Genomic DNA, 22,110 nt, shown 5'->3' on the forward strand with positions numbered 1-22,110 from the left:
CGTTCTCGTATCGCCGGAGCCTCTGCGTCTCCCGACCCGTCTCTGGTGACGATCGCCTTCACCCACCTCAGTTCTTGCTAGTTTGTTCTTTTCCCGACATCTATTCCTTTTTGAGAGAGCAGGGGAGAGTCAGAGAGAGAGGGAGACACAGAATCTGAAGCAGGCTCCGGGCTCCGAGCTGTCCGCGTGGAATCCCACACGGGGCTTGAACTCGCAAACCGCGAGATTGTGGCTCGAGTTGAATTTGGACGCTTCACTGACCGATCCACCCAGGCGCTCCAGTCCTTTCTAGTTTAGGTGCACTTCACAGACATTGAAGTGAGCAGATCGTAGCCATACATTTTGACCAATGGATAACCCAGCTGTGAGGGCTCCATTGTGACCTAAAACGCTGCCATCTCCCCAGGAAGTTCCCTTGGGCCCCTTCTCAGTCATTCTCAGAGTGCCTAAATCGTGTGCGTGCGTGCGTGCGTGCGTGTGTGCGGTCACCTAGTGCATGGTGTGAACTGAAAAACATGAGAGAAGAAAGCACTTTCTTCCTCTCAGAGTAATTGGGTCCGAAACCTTGGGCTTGAAGCGCATCCGGACTGTTTACTTCTTGAATCAGTCTTGTCAGATGGGAGTGCTAGGGAGCATCTAACAGGTTCTGCATCTGGAATTACTGAAGTTTAAAATGTCATTTTTTGTTGTTTGTTTTTGTCTTTTAAAGAATCCTCGCAAGGCTCGGGTCACACGACGTTTCATCGTGGTGGAGGGGCTGTACATGAACACGGGAACTATTTGTCCTCTCCCGGAGCTGGTAAGCAGCCGCGGTCACTCCAGATTCTAGAACTCGGGCTGTCGGGCGGTGATGCCTCTTGTCCCTGAGCACTTGTGACGCCTCGCATCTGCACCACTTTGCCTGACGGGTCTCAGGAGCACATTCAGGCCATACCAGGGAAGTACATTAACATTACGTGCCAGCCCAGTCTTTAAAGGGTAGTCAAGACCCAGCTTTTTAAAACCAGCTTTATTGAGGTGTAATTGACACGCTAATGAAATCCATTCACTGTCAGTACAGTTTGGTAAGTTTTGGCAGATTTGTACACCCTCATCTCTGCCGCTGCAGTCAAGTTACAGAATGTTTCGATCTCTCCAGAAAGTTCACTCATATGCGTTTGTAGTCAGTACCTCCAGCCCTGGCCCCAGACCACCGTCGATCTGCTCTCTGTGCCTGTAGTTTTGATTTTTGTGCAATTTCCTGTAAATGAAATCATATAGGATGTGTTTTGTAAAACTCTTGCTTTTTTTTCTTTTTTTTTTTTTAATGTTTATTTTTGAGAGAGAGACAGAGACAGCACAAGCCGGGCAGAGGCAGAGAGAGACAGGGAGACAAAGAATCTGAAGCAGGCTCCAGGCTCTGAGCTGTTGGCACGGAGCCCGATGTGGAGCTCGAACTCACAACCCGTGAGATTATGACCATTTCTGGACTCTCAGGGTTGTTCCACTTGTCTGTATGTCTGTCCTTATGCTGGTACCACACTGTCTCAGTTACTGTAGCCTTATAGTAAATCTTGAAGTCAAGACATGTGAGTTCTCCAATTTTGTTCTTTTCTAAGATTGTTATGGTTATTTGAGGTGCCTGGAGATTCCATTTGAAGTTTAGGATCAACTTTTCCATTTCTGTAAAAAACAAAACAAAACAAAACAGCCATTGAGATTTTGACAGCTAATAGATATTTGATAGAGATTGGATTTTGATATTGAATCAGGATTATATTGAATCTGTAGATTGTATTGAATCTGTAGATTGCTGTGGAAAGTTTATCCATCTTACTGATATTAAGTCTTCAAATCCATGAACACGGGAGTATTTCCATTTATTTAGATCCTCTTTAATTTTCTCTGGCAGTGTTTTGTGGTTTTCACTGTGCAGATCTTATATCTTTTTGGTTAAATTTATTCCTAAGTATTTTATTCTTTTTGATATTATTATAAATGGGATTTGGGGGGTGAGTGTTCACTGATAGTTTATAGAAATACAACTGATTTTGTGTTTTGATCTTATATCATGGAACTTTTACTGAACTTACTAGCTCAAATAGTATTTTTATGGCTCTTATTCTATATATAAACTCCTATAATCTGTGAATAGAGGTGGATTTACTTCCTTTCCAATTTGGATGTCTTGTATTTCCTCTTCTTGCCTGTTGCTCTGGCTAGAACCTTCTGTACAGTGTAGACTGAGGTGAGAGGGGGAAGATTGTCAGGCTGTCACCACGGAGTAGGATATTAGCTATGGTTTTCCATAAGTGCCCTTTATCAGTTGAGGAAGTTCCTTCCTAGTCCTGATTTGTTGAGTGTTTGTACCATGAGAGATTTGGATTTTGTGAGACGCTTTCTCTGAGTCAGGTGATGAGTTGATCATGTGATCTTCCATCATCCTATTAGTATAGTTGATTTTCCCATGTTGAACCACCCTTGAATTCAGCCATTGAAATTTGAGTGTGAGCCCATCAACTGAATGAGGATTCAGAATAAGGATTTCATATCTTGTTTTTAAAGTGTTTTACTGTTTCTTGAGGAAATCTAGACACATTCTAAATATCAGCGAAAGAGATGTGTTGTATTGGTTTTCCTTTCCTTGTTTTTGTGAATGTCAAAAACTGATAGGATAATATGGGGGAGATAGTATAGTGGGCCAGAAGATACCAGAATTGCATATTTAGGGCTACGATAGTAAAGCAGTACTGATGGATAGATATACAGCCAAGCCTTGAAACAAAATATAAAGCATAAGGAACAGGTCAAGTATATATTAGCATTGAATATGTAAAGATTACAGGATTATGACTTTGGGATTCCTGTTTGGTTTCACCGATTTGTCTATTTGTGTACCAGTACTGGCATAATATGCTTAAATATGTTCTAAAACATGATTTTTTAAAAATGTTTGTTTATTTTTGAGAGAAAGAGAGCACAAGCAGGGGAAGGACAGAGAGAGAGAGGGAGGCACAGAATCCGAAGCAGGCTCCAGGCTCTGAGCCATCAGCACAGAGCCCGATGCGGGGCTCGAACTCACGAACCATGAAATCATGACCTGAGCCGAAGTCAGACGCTCAACTGACTGAGCCACCCAGGCGCCCCCGAAACATGATATTTAGAAATTGTCTCATTCATACAATATCTCATACATACTAATGGATGGAAAACAGTGTTGCAAAGGTATAATTCTCTCCAAATTAGCTTATTCATTGTTACTAAAAATCCATCTATATTTAGTGGTTGATAATCGCTGTATTTTAATTCAGTTGTGGAACTGATCACATTCATATCATTTAGGAGTACATCAGTTAAACATTTGGGGGAGACCCCTGGGTGGCTCAGTCGGTCGAGTGTCCGACTTCAGCCCAGGTTGTGATGACCTCACAGTTCATGAGTTCCAGCCCCACATGAGGCTCTCTGCTGTCAGCACAGAGCCCTCTTCAGATCCTCTGTCCCCCTCTCTCTCTGCCCCTTCCCCGCTCACACTATCTCTCTCTCAAAAAATAAATTAAAAACAAAAAATAGGGGGAAAAAGCTATACAAACATACATATGTTCAGCTTCCCAACATGTACATGAAAAAGTAACATGAAGTAATTAGAAGAACATTCAGAAAAGGATGCATCTAAACCTTCAAAGGGAAAGGACTTACTTACAAGCCTGAAAGCAAAGAGGGAAAACAGATTGAAAGGCATATTAATGAAAACTTTTTCTGAATTAAGAAAATAGTGCCATGAATTCAAATTAAAGCATAAGGCCACTGAGGGAAGAATATGTACATTTCCTCAGGAGTTTTATGTATACTCAAACCAGTATTTAACACATACTGTCTACATTCATAAGGTCTTACAATTTTGTCTTTAAAAATTGGCCTTATACTGTCTATATTGTTGTTAAATTTAGAGCATCTAAAGTACAGTCTCTTGGGACGCCTAAGTGGCTCAGTTGGTTAAGCCTCAACTTCATTTCAGGTCTCGGCTCAGGTCATGATCTCACTGTTCGTGAGTTCGAGCCCCACGTCGGGCTCTGTGCTGACAGCTCAGAGTCTGGAGCCTGCTTCAGATTCTGTGTCTTCCTCTCTCTCTGCCCTTCCCCTGTTCATGTTGTGTGTGTGTGTGTGTGTGTCTCTCTCTCAAAAATAAACATTATAAAAAAAAAAAACGTTTTAATAAATAAAATACAATCTCTTCACCATCATGACACATTTGACCCTTGAACAATGCAGACCCCCATGCAGTTGAAAATCCACATACCTTTTGACTCCCCGAAAACTCAATACCCTACTATTGACTGGAAGCCTTACCCATAACGTAAACAGTTGATTAACACGTGTTTTGTATGTCATACGTATTATACACCGTATTCTTAAGGTAAGCTAGAAAAAAGAAAACATTAAGAAAATCGTAAGGAAGACTAAATACATTTACAGTGCTGGACTGTAGCTATTGAAAACACTTCACATCTAAACAGACCCATGCAAGGGCCAGCTGTAGTTCTGAGAAACGTGCGTACGTGGCCGTGTTCTGAGCTGTAGTTCTGAGAAACGTGCGTAAGCGGGCCACAGGTGCCGAGCTGCCGACCGCAGGACTGTGGCTCCTGGGGTACGTGCCGTCCATTTGCTGCGAGCGTCTGGTCGTGGCACTGCCCCCAGTTGCTCAGTATTTGTGTTCTCTGTTTAAAAACGCCTTTGTTTAATACATACTGTTGAGTCGTTCACGTTGAGCTCAGGGCCACCGGCGCTGTAACTCATGCCTGGACGAAGCTTCTCTAACACACGCGTTTCCTCCGTGAGACGCATCCCAGCCTTCTGGCGCTTCAGATCGCCACCCCGCACTTCAGCGCTGTGCTGGGCCGTCCTAACCGGAACCACCGGCCAAAAGCACAAGATACAAAAAACCACAGCGATAAATAGACGCTGAAAAGAACACGTGTCTCCAGTGTGAGCAGAGGCAGGAGTCAGCCTCAGCTGGGGACAGGCAGGTCAGGTGGCTCCGTGCGTGCCGCTCCGCACTCTGCCTTGTGTGTTGATTTGGGGTTTTGGGTCGCGCCCAGCAAGCGGGCCGGTGCACAGCTACAGACCCACCAGTGTTGGGGACCAGATGTGCTTTTTCCCTCCTAGGTGTCACTGTTCTCCCCAGTATCTTCTTGATGGCGCTGGTCACCAGCACTTTAACGTTGCGTTCTGTTTGCCACTCAGGTGAAGTTAAAGTACAGATACAAAGCAAGAATCTTTCTGGAGGAAAGCCTTTCGTTTGGAGTCCTGGGAGAACATGGTCGAGGAGTCACTGAACATTTTGGAATCAGCGTAAGTGCCCCTTGCTCCTTTTCTGGGGTGTGTCCTCATGCAGAAAACACGCGGTTCCGTCCTGCTGGCCACGTTCACGTACCACGGGCGCGAGGCGGTGCTCCCCGTCAGCGTGCAGGGTCGTGCCGCCCTGGGCTCTGTCCCTTCAGTGAGCCCACAGGGGACCAGGTCCGCCAGACCAGGGCCTGTCGTCCCTCAGAGCCTGGAAACTCACGGCGGTGCCTCCTAGGATGCGGTCTGTGTAGCCTGTAGCGTTTGATCTTGGCTTTCCGTGTCTTTGCTCTAGAAACGGATAAACTTGCCTGCGTGTGTTTCTTAAAGTCAGTAAGACTTCCCTAACGTAGTCCCTTAGAAAATACGACGGGGGCAGTGAAAGGGTGTTCTCTCGATATTTACAACTGTGTGTTCTCGGTGGGTTCTGCGTACGGGTGTCAGATGGCCGTGACTTCTCTACGGAGGGAGACACGGAGTCAGAAACACTGCCGGCAGACGCGCCACCAAGCCTCAGGTCCCAGAGAGCTGGAGGGAGTTGGTCACGTGTTCTCTTCAAATGAGCCCCACCTGCCCCAGTCTCGGCGGCTTGAGCCCCTGGAGCCTCGGGGAGGAGCAGCGTCTGCCCGCCCCCAGAGCCTGTCTTCACCGACCCCTGTGTGCTGGAGCTGAGGGGAGCTTTTCTGCAGATCCTGTGCGTCAAAGCTTTCCGATCTCTGACAAAACGTTGAACTAAAGAACACGAAGTCACCTTAGGTCATCTGCATCTCACGACCGATAACGGAGCAGAGCGAGTATCCCGAGTTAGAGCGACACATACTCCTTCCCCAGAGGCAGACTGCTATTTGGTGATTAAATGCACTGAGCAGAGGTGCAGAGTAGATGGACCTCAATCGGATCCTGATTCCGGCAGATACTGCAGAAAACAGGCTTTGTGAGGCAGGTATTAGAACACTGAGTATTTGGCAATATTAAGAAATTTTTCATTTTTTAGGTGTGATAATGGTTTCGTGATTATGCTTTTGAAAGGGTCCATGTCCTTTAGAAACGCACACTGAGGTATTTACAGATGAAGCTCTTAAGAAGTTGGGAGATTTGCTCTAAAGAAATGCTGAGAGCAGGAGGAGGCTGTACATGGAAGACTGTCCCATGAGCTGGTAGTGACTGAATCTGGCGATGAGAGTTGTTTACTCTGTCCTCTCTACCTTTGTGTGTGTTTGACGTTTTTCATAATAAAAGGTTTTTTTAGAAAGTAAGAGCCAACAGGTTTCCTTGTTGGGTCTGTGGACCACTCAGAAGCCCCGGGTGGGATCGGGCCAGTCACCATCGTGGCATCAGTGAGTGGCTTTGAACGGCCGCTGTGTGCCCAGGTGCACCTTGGTGCCGGGGCTGGAGCGGGAGGACGGGGTCAGGGGAGCACCGAGTTGAGGAGACGGTGGCGACTCAGAAGGCCACGTGGCGCAGTGGGGTTTGTCCGTTGCCCGGTTCGGCGTGGCCAAAGAATCAGTTGCCATGATGTTTGGAAAAACTGCCCTTGCATTTTTGAAAAGGTGAGCGTAGGGATAAAGTGTTCAAAACTCTGAGATTTGTTCGTATTTATCTCAGGTACCTTCTGGGGGCATGGCCCACCAGACCCTCGTTGAAGCACGGAAATGACTGATTTTGAACCTCAGAATATTTGTAGTACCAAGCAGCTTTGGGTTGCTCCTTTTAATTTCTTTCTGTCCTCCCACTGGGGGTACGTTGCCGAAGGGCCTCGTTAGAGGCGCGCTGCGAAACCTTCCGTGCTTGTGACCGTGGGCTTTGTAGGGTTTCTCCTTCATCGGCACAGAGGTGGTTCCTTTGAACCAAGATGTTAGCGTGACCAGTGCTGCGGTTCTGTCTGCAGGCTTGACGTCGGTCTTTACTCTTGCTTTAAATTGACGAATAACTCCCTCCGTCTTGCTTTTTTTGGCAGATTGATGATATCGACCTTATCAGCGCCAACATGGAGAATTCTCTCGCTTCTATTGGAGGTTTCTGCTGTGGCAGATCTTTTGTAATTGACCATCAGGTGGGTTCTTTTAAAAAAAAAAAAAAGACAGTAGCTCCTGAAACTAATGCCCCCTGGTTGTGTTAGAAGTTACTCGGCTGTAACTTCCAGTCACACAGCTTCACTCTGACTTGGTTTGTCGCAATCTTTATTTAAAAGTCAATATGTCAGGGCGCCGGGGTGGCTCAGTCGGTTAAGCATCTGACTTCAGCTCAGGTCATGATCTCACGGTCTGTGGGTTCGAGCCCCGTGTCGGGCCCTGTGCTGACAGCTCGGAGCCTGGAGCCTGGTTTGGATTCTGTGTCTCCTCCTCTCTCTGCCCCTCCCCTGCTCACGCTCTCTCTGTCTCAAAAATAAAGATTAAAGGAACTTGTTTAATAAATAAGTAAGTAAATAAAAAGTCGATTTGTCTGAGAATGACTCAACATGTTTGTATTTGGAAAATACCTTCCTTAAAAAGGTCTCGTTTTCGTTACGCGTATCTTTTACACGTGCGTGGCTCCTCCCGCTTTACCATTTGTACACACACCGTTAGCAGGTCGTGCAGATTTGGTGCCTTTAGGGTTTTTAGCACCCCCCCCCCCCCAAAAAAAATAAGTGTATTCATGTCTTTCCCTTGTTTGTTTCTTCTCAGCGACTCTCCGGCCAGGGGTACTGCTTTTCAGCCTCGCTGCCCCCGTTGTTGGCTGCCGCTGCGATCGAGGCTCTCAACATCATGGAGGAGAACCCAGGTACGGTCTTCTGCCCCCAGGACCCCGGGCCTCACGGCTCCCGTCAGCCAGGCTGCTGGCGCGCTTTCGGAGGCATTCGCCGGAGGGACGTGTGCACCAGACGTCGGTGCCTCCGGATGATGTTGCCTGGCGTTTGTGGGGAGAATCCCGGCCGGGATGTCGTCCAGCCCCGGGGATTCAGTGTGGGCTTCTCTCCCGGCCGGCGGGCTGGGCCGGCTCCCAGGCTGGGCGGATGGGCGGAGACGCCAGGAGGAGGGGTCAGCTCCGGGCCTGTTGTCATTCGAGAAGTTAGCTGAAGTGTGCTGCTGTGGGTGCCCCTGCACATAATTTATAGCTTACCCAGTTTTTCCTTCAGCCTTTGACTCGTTATTTGCTACTGAAGCCAAATCCGGTTCACTGGCCGTTCAAGCTTCCTTATTAGGCCAGGTTGATTACATTTCAAATGTGGCCTTAGGTTGGGGTGGCACCTCCTCACAGAGCCTGAAACAAATGGAAAAGCAGGCCCTAACCCGGTATTTCTAAACTTAAGATTCTTTAACTCTCTAAATGTTTAACATTGGTTTTAGTTCAGAGAACCAGGAAACGTGTTTCTGCGTGCACATCGATAGGCTTGCTTGTCAGAAGGCCCGGCACGAGTGCCTCTTGGTCACATGTTTTAGGTTTTTAATTTTCCGTGAGTGAGGTGAAAATGTCCAAGAAAAGGTAGTAAACGGTGGTATAGCGTCTTATCTTTTATCAAATCGTTAAGGGTCCGGAAACAAGTAATATATCTGTACCCTATAATTCTTAGATTATTTACAGACGCCTGATGAGAGCGAGAGCCCTCGTTCTGTCGCGGGAAACCTCCCCCAGCTTGCGCTCAGAGCGGGCGAGGAGGCAAGGGCAGCATGCCGAGACCGGGCCGGGGCCTCCAGAGGCGCTCCTGTCTCTGGGCGGGTGGCCACATTTCAAGCTGATGAGCTTGAACACTAAGCATCTTTAGAGATCCGTTTAGGTTAGTAATGTCACATCTTCCAAATATTTTTTTTTCACACAGGTATTTTTTCAGTGTTGAGGGAAAAGTGCAAACGAATCCACAAAGCTCTACAAGGGTAAGTTAACTATATTTTCAATGAACTTAGAGTCTGTGCCACGTTTAAACAGCTAGTGAAAAATTTTGAATGCCACCTCCTTGGTTTTGAGTGTATTTAATAGGCTTGGATCAGTTTGGCTCGTGGCTAAGAAACGAGGAACTCGGTTCTTTCAAATTTGCGGGCCTGAAACCAGAGCATCATTTTGTTGTTGTTTTGTTTTATTACTTATAATTTGTTGAGAGAGAGCACGCACAAGCAGGGGGAGGTGCAGAGAGAAAGGGGAGAGAATCCCGAGCAGGCTCCACGCTTCGCTGCAGAGCCCAACGTGAGGTTTGATCTCACAGCCATGAGATCGTGACCTGGACCGAAATCGAGAGTCGGACGCGAAACTGACTGAGCCGCCCAGGTGCCCTGCTCTGTTGTTGCCTTAACGAACCGTGACTTTGTTTTTCTAAAAGGGATACAAGCTCATTAATGCGATAGCAGTATATAAGGGACAGAGGTGAAGGTAAGCACCAGACACGCTATCACCAGTAAGAACTCGGGTCAACATGGAGAATCTTTCCTCGTCTGTACGCATAAATATCATTATATGCTGTGTCATTAGGTGACAGTGGGTGGGTTCATATCGTCCATACTTTCTAGAAAATTATTAAGTCTTATTTTAAGTGAAGAAAAACAAGTGAAATCGAAATGAACCCTATGAGTGTTGGCTTGTGTTTGTCTTAATGACACAAGAGTAGTTCTTTAAGGTTGCTTTGGCGTTAAGAAAAAATTCAGGTAGGTGACGCCTTCAGGCAGGTTTCTGGTCTTACAGAAAATGATCTCAGTTGCCCAGGTGTTTCCTTTTGTCTTTCCCAGGGTGGAAACATGTCTTTTCAGTCATGAAAGTCCCACTTACTGCCAGATGTGGGAACTAGAAGCTTCTCTAAAAGGAAAGGACAGTGAATAAATGAGCAGATCGCGGCTGTTCCAGATAAAGTAGGGGCAGAAATAATTACCGTTCTGGGTGTGTCTGCACAATAATAACAGAAGTTCTTCTTGCATGATTTATGGTTGGGAGCCATTGTTCGTGTTGCTTTATGAAATGTTAATGTGCCAGCACGGCACACTGGAGCCACTGTAGATTCAGGAACACCAACCGAAGCGCCCTTCATTCTGTCTGGTGGTAGCAGTGTGCCCCTTTTGTAAGCCCAGCCCTCCTCCGCCCTCCCGTCTTCTCCTCCGAAGCCCCCAGATCCCTGTCTGCCCCGCTCCCGGTGTTGGCAGACAGCCCGGCCTCATGCTGTCACTCAGACCTCCACATCTTCCGTCACAGATGTGCACGCACACGGGCATCCAAACCGCTCCTCCCTGGTGTGACAACCGGGGCGGGGGGCGGGGGGTGGGCTGGGGGGCTTGCCTCCTGCAGTCATAGCTCTTCCTCCGTAAGGACTCAGGGCCTTCGGCCATCCCCTTTCTGCCGTCACCCGTTCCGAGCGATTTGATTAGCGTTCAAGCACACTCTGTCCTCTCTTCTCTTAACTGCCTCTTTCCCGTGACCCCACCTTCCCGCCAGCTGGTAGCCAGTCTTCTCTGGCATTTGTGCTGTGTCCTCATGATCTGATCTCCAGCAGTCTTTCCAAGCTCTTACTTATTCTAGACGTTTGTATCATTCTGTGTGTGATGATGTACGTAGAGGTCCTATTGTCTGCAGTAATTTCTCTCTTCCTCCAAATTCTTAAACATCTTAGTTCTTTTTTTCTTTCATCGCGTTGCTCTAGGTCGCTAGACATCTTCTGTAGTAGTAGTAGTAATAGACATTTTCTGTCATTTCCAACTTAAAAGTCTTTCTTCATTAAGTGTGAAACATCAGGGCCGCATGGGTAGCTCAGTTGGTTGTTTTAAAGTATGAAACGTTGTGGGGCGCCTGGGTGGCTTGGTCGGTTAAGCGTCCGACTTCGGCTCAGGTCATGATCTCACGGTCCGTGAGTTCGAGCCCCGCGTCGGGCTCTGTGCTGACAGCTCAGAGCCTGGAGCCTGTTTCAGATTCTGTGTCTCCCTCTCTCTCTGACCCTCCCCTGCTCATGCTCTGTCTCTCTCTGTCTCAAAAATAAATAAACGTTAAAAAAAAAAAGCTTTTTAAAGTACGAAACGTTGTACTACGGGATTTTTTTGTAGGTGGTATTGATCAGATTATTCCTAGATTTGGAGACTTTTCAAAAAAAATCATAGACTTGTCTCATGCTGAATTTCACTGTTAGAATTGTCTCCTGTTAGACTGTGCTTGCATTCTGGAGTAAACCCCTATTTGATGATGTATTTTTCTGCACTGTGCTGCTACCTGGTTTATCGAGAAGCCTATAGGACATGTTACATTTAAGGAAAGGAGACCCAGATTACCGGTCTTGGTTGGTGGTCTGAAAGGCCAGTGAAGTTAGCTTCTCGCACCTCCCTTGATACTTGGCACACGGTCATTTAGGAAAGCTCATTGAGTCCTAAACATGTTGAAGGAATCCCGTGTACTAGAAAGTGCTTCTTGCGCTCATTATATTCTGAGGGAAAAGCAGATCTTTCTAAGGGAAGCTGGGTAATGAAGGCAATTTAAAATGTGTAGCTCGGTTTCCGACAGTCACATGCCACCGTTTGTAGTCAGTCTAGCAGGTGGGTCAAAAATCAAACTATTATTATCACAGGATAAACACGGACTGTAAATGAACCTGATGTGCGGGCCTCATGACGTCTGTAATAATGATTTGAAAACACGGGATTTCACGCCTAAAGGAATCTCTCTCCCTCCCTGAGAAGCTGCAGATGTCTGTGCTATTAATCCTAAAATGAAAATAATCATAATCCAAGTAAAACTTAACAGTAAACATGCAAATAGGAAAGGAACTTTGTAATCTGATCATATCCGGTGGTCAAGATGCAGCGTCTTTAGTGTTAGAACTCATCTCTATCATTTATGAAAGACAAGATAAATGAGCAAGGAAACAAGATAAATGAGCAGTAAGTAGTCGTGAAGGAAGGCAGAGTAATAGAAAATGAATGTGTAGACGCTTCCCGAAAGGAGCAATTTGGGAGGGAGGCTGCAGGAGGTGATCCTGGGGCTGGACCCGGCTTACTAGCCAGCAGTGGAAGTCAGAGCGAGGGGCAGATGAGGAGAGGGCGTGAGGGCCAGGCCTCGGGACCCAGCGGGTGTGTGAGGAGGGGCCGCCAGAGCTGGGGAGGTGGGGAGGCGGGAGCAGGGCCCGCAGGCTTCCCGGTGGAAGCCTGGGGATGACTCCTGTTTTCTGTGCTGTGTGAGCCAGTGACGTCCGCCAGGACAGGGAGCCTTCTTCCCGCCAACTCACAGCGGGCCCTGCAGGGGCAGGGGCGTCTACACCAGGGAGCACCGCCCGGAGCACGGATCCCCGCTGGCTCTGTGGGATCGGAGCCCCGCCGTGTGATGCCTCCTGGGAAAACCACAGGGTTCTGCTCCGCTCATGAATGCAGACTTCGTAGTTATTTTTCTGCGAGACACCGTTGCACCCGGAAGGGACTTACGCTGTGTGTTTCCTTTCAGCATTTCTGGGCTAAAAGTGGTGGGGGAGTCATTTTCTCCCGCATTTCACCTGCAGCTACAAGAGAGCACTGGGTCTCGAGAAGAAGATGTTAAACTTCTTCAGGAGATTGTGAATCACGTAAGTGTGTAGTTCTACCCCGAGCCCAAGCAGCGTCTTCTGTGTCCCGTCTTAGGAAGGATCTCTCTGCCCCGGGACGCAGCCCTCTTGTGGAACCGTTCTGGTCCCCGGGTCTTCGGGGCACATCTGTGCTGACAGGCCGCACTGTATCTGCCCGGTCAGGTTCCGCTCGCGTTGAAGTCGTCGTGTTCTGCGCTCCATTGTATCAAATACACTTTCCTTGCGCTCTACATAATTAGCCTTCCAGAAAACCCGTTCGACGGCATTTTCAAAGCCAGGCTTTCGTACCTGTGGGTGGGGATAGCATTATGAGTGCTGGTCACAGGCAGCACCGGACAAGCGTCTGGGGCGAACCCCCAACGCAGCTGAGACTGGAACTGGAAAGGAAGAAAGATCGCTTCTTCACCAGGCCTAGTTTGGAGGTTGATTTAAATATCTGTGTCTCCTGAAAGTGATTTTACTACTAATTGTAACTTCATTATTAGCTAAGAAATGCCTCCCTGGGGAAGACCACCGGCCCCTTCCCTGGAGCCCTGCCCCCTCCGCGCCCCCCCCACCCCCCGCATGTTGCTCGTGCTCACGCTCGGATGGAAGGGCCTGGGACCCCGCGAGCACCCGTGCTGGGACGGCCCTGCCTTTCCCCCGACTGCAGTGCGGCTAGCATGCGCCTGGGAATGGGGCAGGCTTCTTTCTGCCTTCTCGTCCTGCTTGTTCTGGCCGTCCCTTCCAGGGGCTCTGCTCCGAGGTCACCGTGACGTCAGGATGATGGCTGTTGTCTGTCGTGTGCCCTTGGCTGACCGTGGCCGGGAGGTCGGGTCTCTCCGCGGTGGTGTGGCTGGTCGGTATGGAGACCGGGGCTGGGGCCGATCTCGGCTTTTTAGCCGCCCTCCCTCCTCCAGTGTGTGAAGCCGCCATCAGGAAGGACAGGTCGGGGAGGGCTTTGTGCAGTTGGTGGCCTTCTGGAGTCCATCAGCTTATAAAACGGAACCAGACCCAGAACGTGAGATCCCCGGCTCAGGGGATCTCAGGAACCGTGTGAGGTGATGAGCAGTCCGGCTGGCGCAGCGCCTGTTCCCCAGGGCCCAGGTGCCGCAGGCACCCCCCCCCCCCCCCCCAGCCCCGGGTGCGGCTCTGCGAACTCGACAAAGACAGACTCTCTTTCACGGGAACCGACCTCCCGCCGGCGCCTTTCACCCCGTCCGCGTTTTTACTGCGATGTCACGTACGTGTGTACGGGCCGAACAGAAAGGACGGCATCCTTGAGATTAGGGTTCTTAGAGACGTGCCGCGACACGCTTCGTGCATTAAACGCAGGCTAAGTGGACGCCACAGGGAGAGTCAGGTCAGTCACACCAGCTCCATGTGACGGCCCAGCCTGTGCTCTCAGCAGAGTGCCCGCTGGTGTGATGGATGCAGCCGGGAGCAGCCTGTCGGGGCCTCGAGCCCCCGCGCGGATTCCCCCCGCCCCCCCCGGCCTCCTCCAGCCCCCGCGGGACGGCTCTACACAGGCTTCATGCCGCAGGGCCGGGGCCGCACTCCTGCCCCGGGAGCCCCCATCTCTGTCCTCGAGACGTCGCGGCCGTGGGGGCCTCCTTCTCCTGGAGTCAGAGACACTGCAGAGGGCAGGCGACGGAAGGGGGGCCCGTCCTCGGAACGGAGGAGAAGGCGACAGTCTGCACAGCTCACCGATGCCGGACCCCGTTTGAGGCCCCAGCCGGAGGACATCCCGGGGAGAGCTGAAGGGGAGGGGCGCGAACACGGTCCGGAAGCCGCATTTGTGCAGAAACGCGGGGTCTTGCGGTGTCTTTGCGTCCCCACGCTAAGCTCCGCTCCACGCTCCGTGTTCCGTATCTGAGAGGGGATGGTTGTGGCGTTGAAACTCTCACTTAAGCTTTGCAGAACCCGGTTTCGCTAAGTTCTTGTTGAGTTGCCTGACGAGACACTGTTTTTACAAAGAGCGATTGTTTAGGACGTTTCTTAGCCAGGCCTAGGATCACAGCCGGTCCGGGTGTTCTCAGGCAGGTAACTTCTCCAAGTACACTGAGACGAGCATCCGTATGCGTCTGGCCGTGCTGCCTGCTGCCGTTTCCCGTCTTTCTGGCAGAGGGAGACCCGCCCGGCAGCGGTCGGGACGGCACGGCCCTCTTCAAGCAGACTCCCTCACTGCCCAGCCTGGGAGCAGCGGTTCCTTCCTTGAGGCCACCCCTGCTCTGATTGTTCTGTTTTTGTTTTTTTCCTTGTTTTTCTTAATGCTCATTTACTTTTGAGAGAGAGAAACAGAGTGTGAGCAGGGGAGGGGCAGAGAGAGAGGGAGACACAGAATACAAAGCAGGCTCCAGGCTCTGAACTGTCAGCACAGAGCCCGACGCGGGGCTCGAACCCACCGACCGCGAGATCATGACCTGAGCCGAAGCCAAGAGTCGGACGCTTAACCGACTGAGCCCCCCAGGCGCCCCTCTGACTGTTTGTAAATACGATTCGCATACCAGAAACTTCCCGCTTTTAGAAGATAGAGTTGAGGGGCCTTTAATGTACCACAAGGCTGTGCCCCTGCCTCAGCCCAAAGTATTTTCATCCCCCAAAAAGAAACCCTGATGAACCATTACTTCGATAGGATTTTTATCCCTAATTTTGGTGGAGTATATTTTAACTTTGTAAGAATATCAACAAGTGGTTGACGTGTGGAGAAGCTGTGCAAAACGTGGGTGACACCAGACTCTGAAGCCTGGTAGCGCCTGGGCAGAGGTGCCCACGGCCGTCAGAGGAGTTGCTGGCACCTGAAGTGTAGGCTGTTGGGCTGTGAAACCGTCCTCCCGTTTACGACCAAGTTCAGCTCTGGTTAGTTCCCGGGGCTTTGCTGGTACTGTTGCCCCTGTCCTGACTGTGCTTTGTTGAAAGTGGAAACCCCCAGTCCTCTGTGGCTATTTAAGCGTAAGCGAAGGAAGAAGAAAAGTCCCATCTGTCCGTGGCACTGGCTGCGTCTCCCTCACAGTGCTTGACGGCCACGCGGCGTGGGCCACTCACGGGGCCCCGCAGAGCCAACGCCCGGCAGGAGGTCTGGGCGGAGGCGCGGAAGGTGGTGGGGCCGCCCGGGGCACGTCTGTGGCGTTTCGCCTTCTCGCTGTGGTGCCTGGGAAAATGAACTAACGCGCGGTTAAGGATGGCCTTGCAGAGTACCTCCCGTCGGGACGCCCGCCGTGTCTGCGGCCCAGCTCACAGTCGTGTCCCTTCTCTTCACGCAGTGCATGGACAGGAGCATCGCGTTAACTCAGGCACGCTACCTGGAGAGAGAGGAGGAGTGCCTCCCTCCGCCGAGGTGGGTGGACGTTCAAATGGGACGTGACTCTTGCCTTTGCTGCTTGAAAACCTCTATAAAGCGTATTCTGTCGTGAAAACGTCTGAAATGCTGCCACAGGATAAGGAAGTGTGTCCCTAAAATGCAGTTCATCCTCTTTCCTGTTCTTAAAGTAGCCATTTTCAGATTTTACCTGTAAAGCCCCCCCGAGGACTCGCCGGACCCTCCCAGTTAACCTAAAGAGGTATCCGCGATCCCAGCACTGGACGGGGGCGGCCGAGGTTCTGATGAGCAGATGTGCGTCTGTCACACCTCGAAGGTGACGGGCTGTGCCAGCCACGTCCACCGGGAGGACCATCCTGAGGGAGGGGCACATCCGGCCGCTGGCTGGAATGCCACGGGGTGCATTTGGGAGTGCAGACACTCCCAGACCGCCCAGGGAAAAAGAAAGCAACAGTGGGGAAAATCTAGACAGGTTCAAGAAACCCAACATGGGGGGAGGGCACCTTGACTCTTGGTTTACAATCGGTGCTCTTCAGTAGCACTTAAAATATAGTCAAAGGAGGTAGACACCCACAGCATGAAGTGTCAGGGTCACAGCATGAGGTCTGTGAGGTCACAGGGGGAGGGCACGATTCGTTCTGGCCTGGAAGGGACTCGGGCTTCCGAGGGCAGGTGATACTTAAGCCAAGCCCAGAAGATCGAGTGTGTCAGGCAGACTTGTCAACGCCGGCGTCCAGCGGGCTGTGCAGCGGTGTGGAGACCCTCAGGTGCATCTGGGGAGACAGAACACAGGCTTGAGGGACACGGGAGAGACGCTGGAGGGCAGGGAAGGCCCAGGGAGGACCCGGGAGACTGGAGTCTGAGCCTGTGCGGACTTGGAGGGCCAGACCACGGGCAGCAGCCCTGAATGGCTTAACGAGCCTGCCCCATTCTAATTGCACCCAGGCAAGGTGCAGTCGTCTGTCTCAGGACAGCAGGGTCCCTGCTTGCTTTGTTCCCTCAGCGCTCCCTGCCCAGCACAGTGCAGCTCAGTGCAAGTGCCCAGTGGACCGTCCGGATGTTTGCGGGGGGGGTGGGAGAGAAGAGGGAGGAGTGCCCAGGAGAGCCAATACTGTTTTGTGTTCAGTTTCCTGAAAACTTCAAAATGTCTGCCTTGCCTCCGAGTATTCTAGAACTTCCACACGACTCGCGGAGTTGTAAATGTGAGTGTCAGCACGTAAACACTCCCTCATTTGAGAAACGTGAATTCCTGCCTTGGGCCCGGTGCTCCTCAGGCAGAGCTCCTGGCACCCAGAGCCCCCCACAAGGTTGCAGTCGGGCCTCAAGTGGCAGACTTCTGGAAATGGCCCGTCAGGGTTCGGGCTTGCGGGCGGAGGGTCCCTGCCACAGTCGCTCGGCTCTGCCATGCCGTGACAGGTGGCACAGCCTCCTTTGACGATTTTCTGTGTCCTTGTTTCTCAGCATCAGGGTCGTGGTCACAGTGGAACAGACAGACGAAGAACTGGAGAGAGCCGCACGCACAATCAAGGAGGTGGCCCAGGCCGTGCTGCTGTAGGCGGGTCCCAGGGCCAGGTGGGCAGTCGCCGTGCGGCACACGCAGGCCTCCCAGTTGCCGCCGAGCAACCTGGAAGAGGCCTGCGGGTACCTGGCAGGGTGGCCACCGACCGATCACGTGGGTGTGGACTCGGCGGACCGCCACGAGGAGGATGCTGGTTGTTTAAACACACACACGCACACACACACCTAAAAGCCCAGGAACTGGTTTTTTAAGAAGAAAACTAATGACAGCATATAACCGATATTTAAATTGTGCGGTTTAGTACTATTTAAATGTTTTATTATACTAGTATTTTATATTCTTTTGTTGTTGCCGTTTAAAAATGGAGCTTCAGTTTATCTTTTCTCCCTCTAATAGTAATTGTGCGAGCACTCCTAACGTTTCCTAGCAAAGCATCTCTGCAGCATTAAAGCTTAGAGGAGCACTTCACCGTCTAGGACACAAAACGTATCTGTGAGGATCTAATTCAACCACGTCTTACGCAGTCTCCATCCTGTGAAGCCCAGTGGTGGCTAACGTGTAAGGAAGCACTCTTGTGCTGTTGCGACAAACTTTTCATTATATTTGAATCCTAGAGTTTTTATATGCATTTCTAACAGCTTACCTTAGCATCCCTAACTGGAGAATGACTACTCATTGTATTTCCCAAGTGAGCAGTAATTTAAATCAAATACTATTTTAGTTTAATATAATTGACCTTCACATTTATTGTGTGTTGACTTCTAATCTGTTTTAGGAGGAGGGTTACTGTGACGATCCCAGAATAGAAATCATGTCCTTGATATTTTAGAATATCTTGAATGTATTCCTTTTTTGTAGAGTGGGTTTGCCTAAGGACATATAACTACTGTCTTTTTCTAAGCGAAGGAAAATTATTTTTATTTTCAGCTTATGAATTCCAAATATCTAAAAATGTGAATGCACTAAAAATAAAATTTTTAAGCTGGACTTTAGCTATCTGTTTTTTCTTGTGCCGTGTGCCACAAGGTAGTGTGTAAATATTACACCGTTGTTTCTTCTCTTAGTAAAGAAAGGTAAAGGAGTAAAATAGTTAAAAAAAAAAAAAAAAGTAATAATGCCACTTTTATAATATGTGTTCATATTAACAAATGGTCTTCAACATCTTTTTAAATAACATATTTTTTAATGTTTAGTTTCTATTTTGCTTGAGGTATTTCGTACATAATGTGCCTTGTGATCGCTGCTGCTTTAAAGGATACAGTACTGTCTTTGGGGGATGTATCTTTTCGTTATATTTTTTAATGAAATAAACCTACATTCCTGACAATCAGTCTATATGCATGTGTAATGTGTTCAACAGAATAGCCTCTGGATTCTCACTTTTCCACATAGGTAGGGTAGTAGTCTTGGTGTCTGTGTTTAGAAAATATTAAGTACAGGGGCGCCTAGGTGGCTCAGTCGGTTAAGCTTCCAACTTTGGCTCAGGTCATGATCTCACGGTTCGAGAGTTCGAGCCCCACGTCGGACTCTTTGCTGACAGCTCAGAACCTGGAGCCTGCTTCCGATTCTGTGTCTCCCTCTCTCTCTGCCCCTTCCCTGCTCGTGCTCTGTTTCTCTCTCAGAAATAAATAAAAACATTTAAAAATCAAAAAAAAGGAAGACTATTAAGTACATTTCTTAGTGTCTTTCTTCAGTGTATGTTATCTGGAATTCCCTAGACTTCTATTGATGGGAGCCTAGGCCTCTATGACTACACGTATGCCAGAGCTGTGGGGTTTTTCTTTTAATAGAGAGGGAGAGTGCGAGCAGAGGGGAAGAGGAGCAGAGGGAGAGAGAGAGAATCTTAAGCAGGCTCCACGATCAGTGTGGAGCCTGACGCAGGGCTCAATCCCGTGATCCATTTTGACCTGAGCCAAAATCAAGTTGGACACTGAACTCACTCAACTCGGGGCGCCACCCAGGTGCCCCAGAGCTATCATTTTTATTAGCAGATGATGATAGCAACTTTTCAGCTACTTTTAAAATATTTTGTAAATCAACATCCAGATGTTCATTGCTACTTCTTAAAAATGATAGAAGTGCCTGGGAAAGATGGTGAAAACAACACATGTTGTCTGACATCAGCCCTTGAAACATAGCAGCATTTTGAACAAAAACCCAAAACCAAAGTCTTTCTGTTAAAACTGTACAATAACCATGTACATCCAGGTACATGCACCACAAAAGAAACATATGCTAGGAACAGTAAACTTGCATAAAACTGAGGCAGAATGCTGAGAGAAAACTCCCCTCAAACCTGAAGCAGGGCACATATTTCTCCCAAGAAACCACAAGAGGGCTCTGGAACGCTCCAGCGGCTGGGGTGGGCAGCACGGAAACCATTCGGGGACCGTGTTCACTCACTCGGCATCGTCATCCACAGGAGAGGAAGTACCCAATCAACTCCTCCCTTTGTGTTGTCTACAGCTGGGTTCCAACTCAGGAAATGTGGGGCTCTGAGCAAGCTGGGACAGAAACAAGAGCGGTATTTCCAGTCTAGAACTGCACCAACGGGACTGTATGCTTTTGTTTTATGAACCACTAGAACGGCTCTGTAATATGCCAGTTGTAAGATGCATTTCAGTAACAAGTGTCGTCACATGGGTGGAAAAGGTGCATCTTAAAATCTGCAGGATAAGTCAATGATCTGCTGATGTGCGGGCTTGATGCCCTCTTTCCTTGTGGATGTAAAACCTTTGTGTCCCAGAACACAGTGTGTGAGGACGATTACGGCCACCTAGTCTTCCATTATCTCCACCCTTCCAAAACATTGTCCTTATGAGGACATCAAACAAAACCACCCATTACCCACACCCACAGTACGGATTATGCTGTAGAGAATACGTAAACTTAATTTTCCTATCTAGTGCCTAGTAGAGAGGAAAACAGGGTAGGCGGCTAAATGATGACGGAACACACGTAAAGCAAAAAGACGTCTTCCAGAAGCAACATGCAAAAGAAAAACAAAAGGGGAGCAGCCTTTTCAAGAGACTCAAGGGAAAAAGAAATGTGAATCAAATATCCAGAAAAGCTGTCTTTCAAGTAAGAAGTTGGTAGAAAAACAATTTAAAATAAGAGCTCGGTACTACGTTCGTAAGCCCTTCTGAGGAATCTGCTACGGGGAAGCTCCATCAAATCAAGAAGTCGCTGGGGAAATGAGAAGAATTAAGATAGTAAACTAAGAACTATTCTTTTTTTTTTTTTTAATTTTTTTTTTTAACGTTTATTTATTTTTGAGACAGAGAGAGACACAGCATGAACGGGGGAGGGGCAGAGAGAGGGAGACACAGAATCGGAAGCAGGCTCCAGGCTCTGAGCCATCAGCCCAGAGCCCGACGCGGGGCTCGAACTCACGGACCGTGAGATCATGACCTGAGCTGAAGTCGGACGCTTAACCGACTGAGCCACCCAGGCGCCCCACTAAGAACTATTCAACACAGAAGAAAGCAGTAAAGGACAGAGGTGCAAAAATAAATAGCAAAAACCCAACCATATAGAGAATTACGTTCAAAGGTGAATGGGCAAAACATTTCATTCAAAAGGCTGAGCTTAGCAGGCAGACTAAATTTTTTTTTTTAAAAAACCTGTGCTGTCTGTAAGAAACTTCACGTTCAAAGACACAAGTAAAGATGAAAAGTATGCCATGCAAACAACCGTGAAAGAGCTGGAGTGACCTGTATCAGTATCAGAAAGAACTTTCAAGAACTATCGCTACAGACAAACAGAGACATTTCGGAATGATAAAAGTGTCACTACATAGTGGAACCCCAACAATTATAAGTGTATATATGCTCCTAAACACAGAGTCCTAAAATACATGAAGCAAAACTGGCATAATTGAAAGAATAATTTATCAGTCATAGTTGGAGATTTGAAAAAGCCCACCCTAAATAAGTGAGAACAAGAAAGAAAATCGTACGTAAAGAAGTCCTGAACAGTACGGTCAACTGACTGGAGCAGACCTATTTACGTTTGTAGAACATCCTACTCAGAAATTCCAGAATACATCGTCTTTTCAACCGCACGTGAAACAGTCTTCAGGGCAGATCACATGCTGGGCCATAAAACCAGGCTCAATAAATTTAAAAAGATTGAAATCATAAAACGTATGTTCTCTGTCCACAACACAATTAAATCAGATCTGCAATAGAAAACCGGAAGAAGGGCGCCTGGGTGGCTCGGGCGGTTAAGTGTCCGACTTCGGCTCAGGTCATGACCTCACGGTCCATGAGTTCGAGCCCCGCGTCGGGCTCTGTGCTGACAGCTCAGAGCCTGTAGCCTGTTTCAGATTCTGTGTCTCCCTCTCTCTCTGCCCCTCCCCTGCTCATGCTCTGTCTCTCTCTGTCTCAAAAATAAATAAACGTTAAAAAAAATTTTTTTTTAAAAGAAAGAAAACCGGAAGAACCCCAAATATCTAAGTAACTCATGGATCAAAGG

General features: G+C 48.8%; 1 protein-coding gene across 2 annotated transcripts in view; it reads left to right on the top strand.

The window, feature by feature from the left end:
- The window catches only part of SPTLC1 (serine palmitoyltransferase long chain base subunit 1), a 51,659-nt gene extending 32,698 nt beyond the window's left edge, over nt 1–18,961 (top strand). For both annotated transcript variants that reach the window (XM_015082930.3, XM_053205348.1), the window contains 8 exons: nt 710–799; nt 5,221–5,328; nt 7,277–7,372; nt 7,986–8,082; nt 9,119–9,173; nt 12,700–12,817; nt 16,060–16,133; nt 17,577–18,961. In XM_015082930.3, the coding sequence (XP_014938416.2) occupies nt 710–799; nt 5,221–5,328; nt 7,277–7,372; nt 7,986–8,082; nt 9,119–9,173; nt 12,700–12,817; nt 16,060–16,133; nt 17,577–17,670 (732 nt within the window). In that variant the 3' untranslated portion in view covers nt 17,671–18,961. The remainder of the gene's footprint in view (nt 1–709; nt 800–5,220; nt 5,329–7,276; nt 7,373–7,985; nt 8,083–9,118; nt 9,174–12,699; nt 12,818–16,059; nt 16,134–17,576) is intronic.
- The last annotated feature ends 3,149 nt before the right edge of the window (nt 18,962–22,110 follow it).

The sequence above is a fragment of the Acinonyx jubatus genome, chromosome D4, assembly GCF_027475565.1.
Source record: "Acinonyx jubatus isolate Ajub_Pintada_27869175 chromosome D4, VMU_Ajub_asm_v1.0, whole genome shotgun sequence".
Taxonomy (NCBI): domain Eukaryota; kingdom Metazoa; phylum Chordata; class Mammalia; order Carnivora; family Felidae; genus Acinonyx; species Acinonyx jubatus.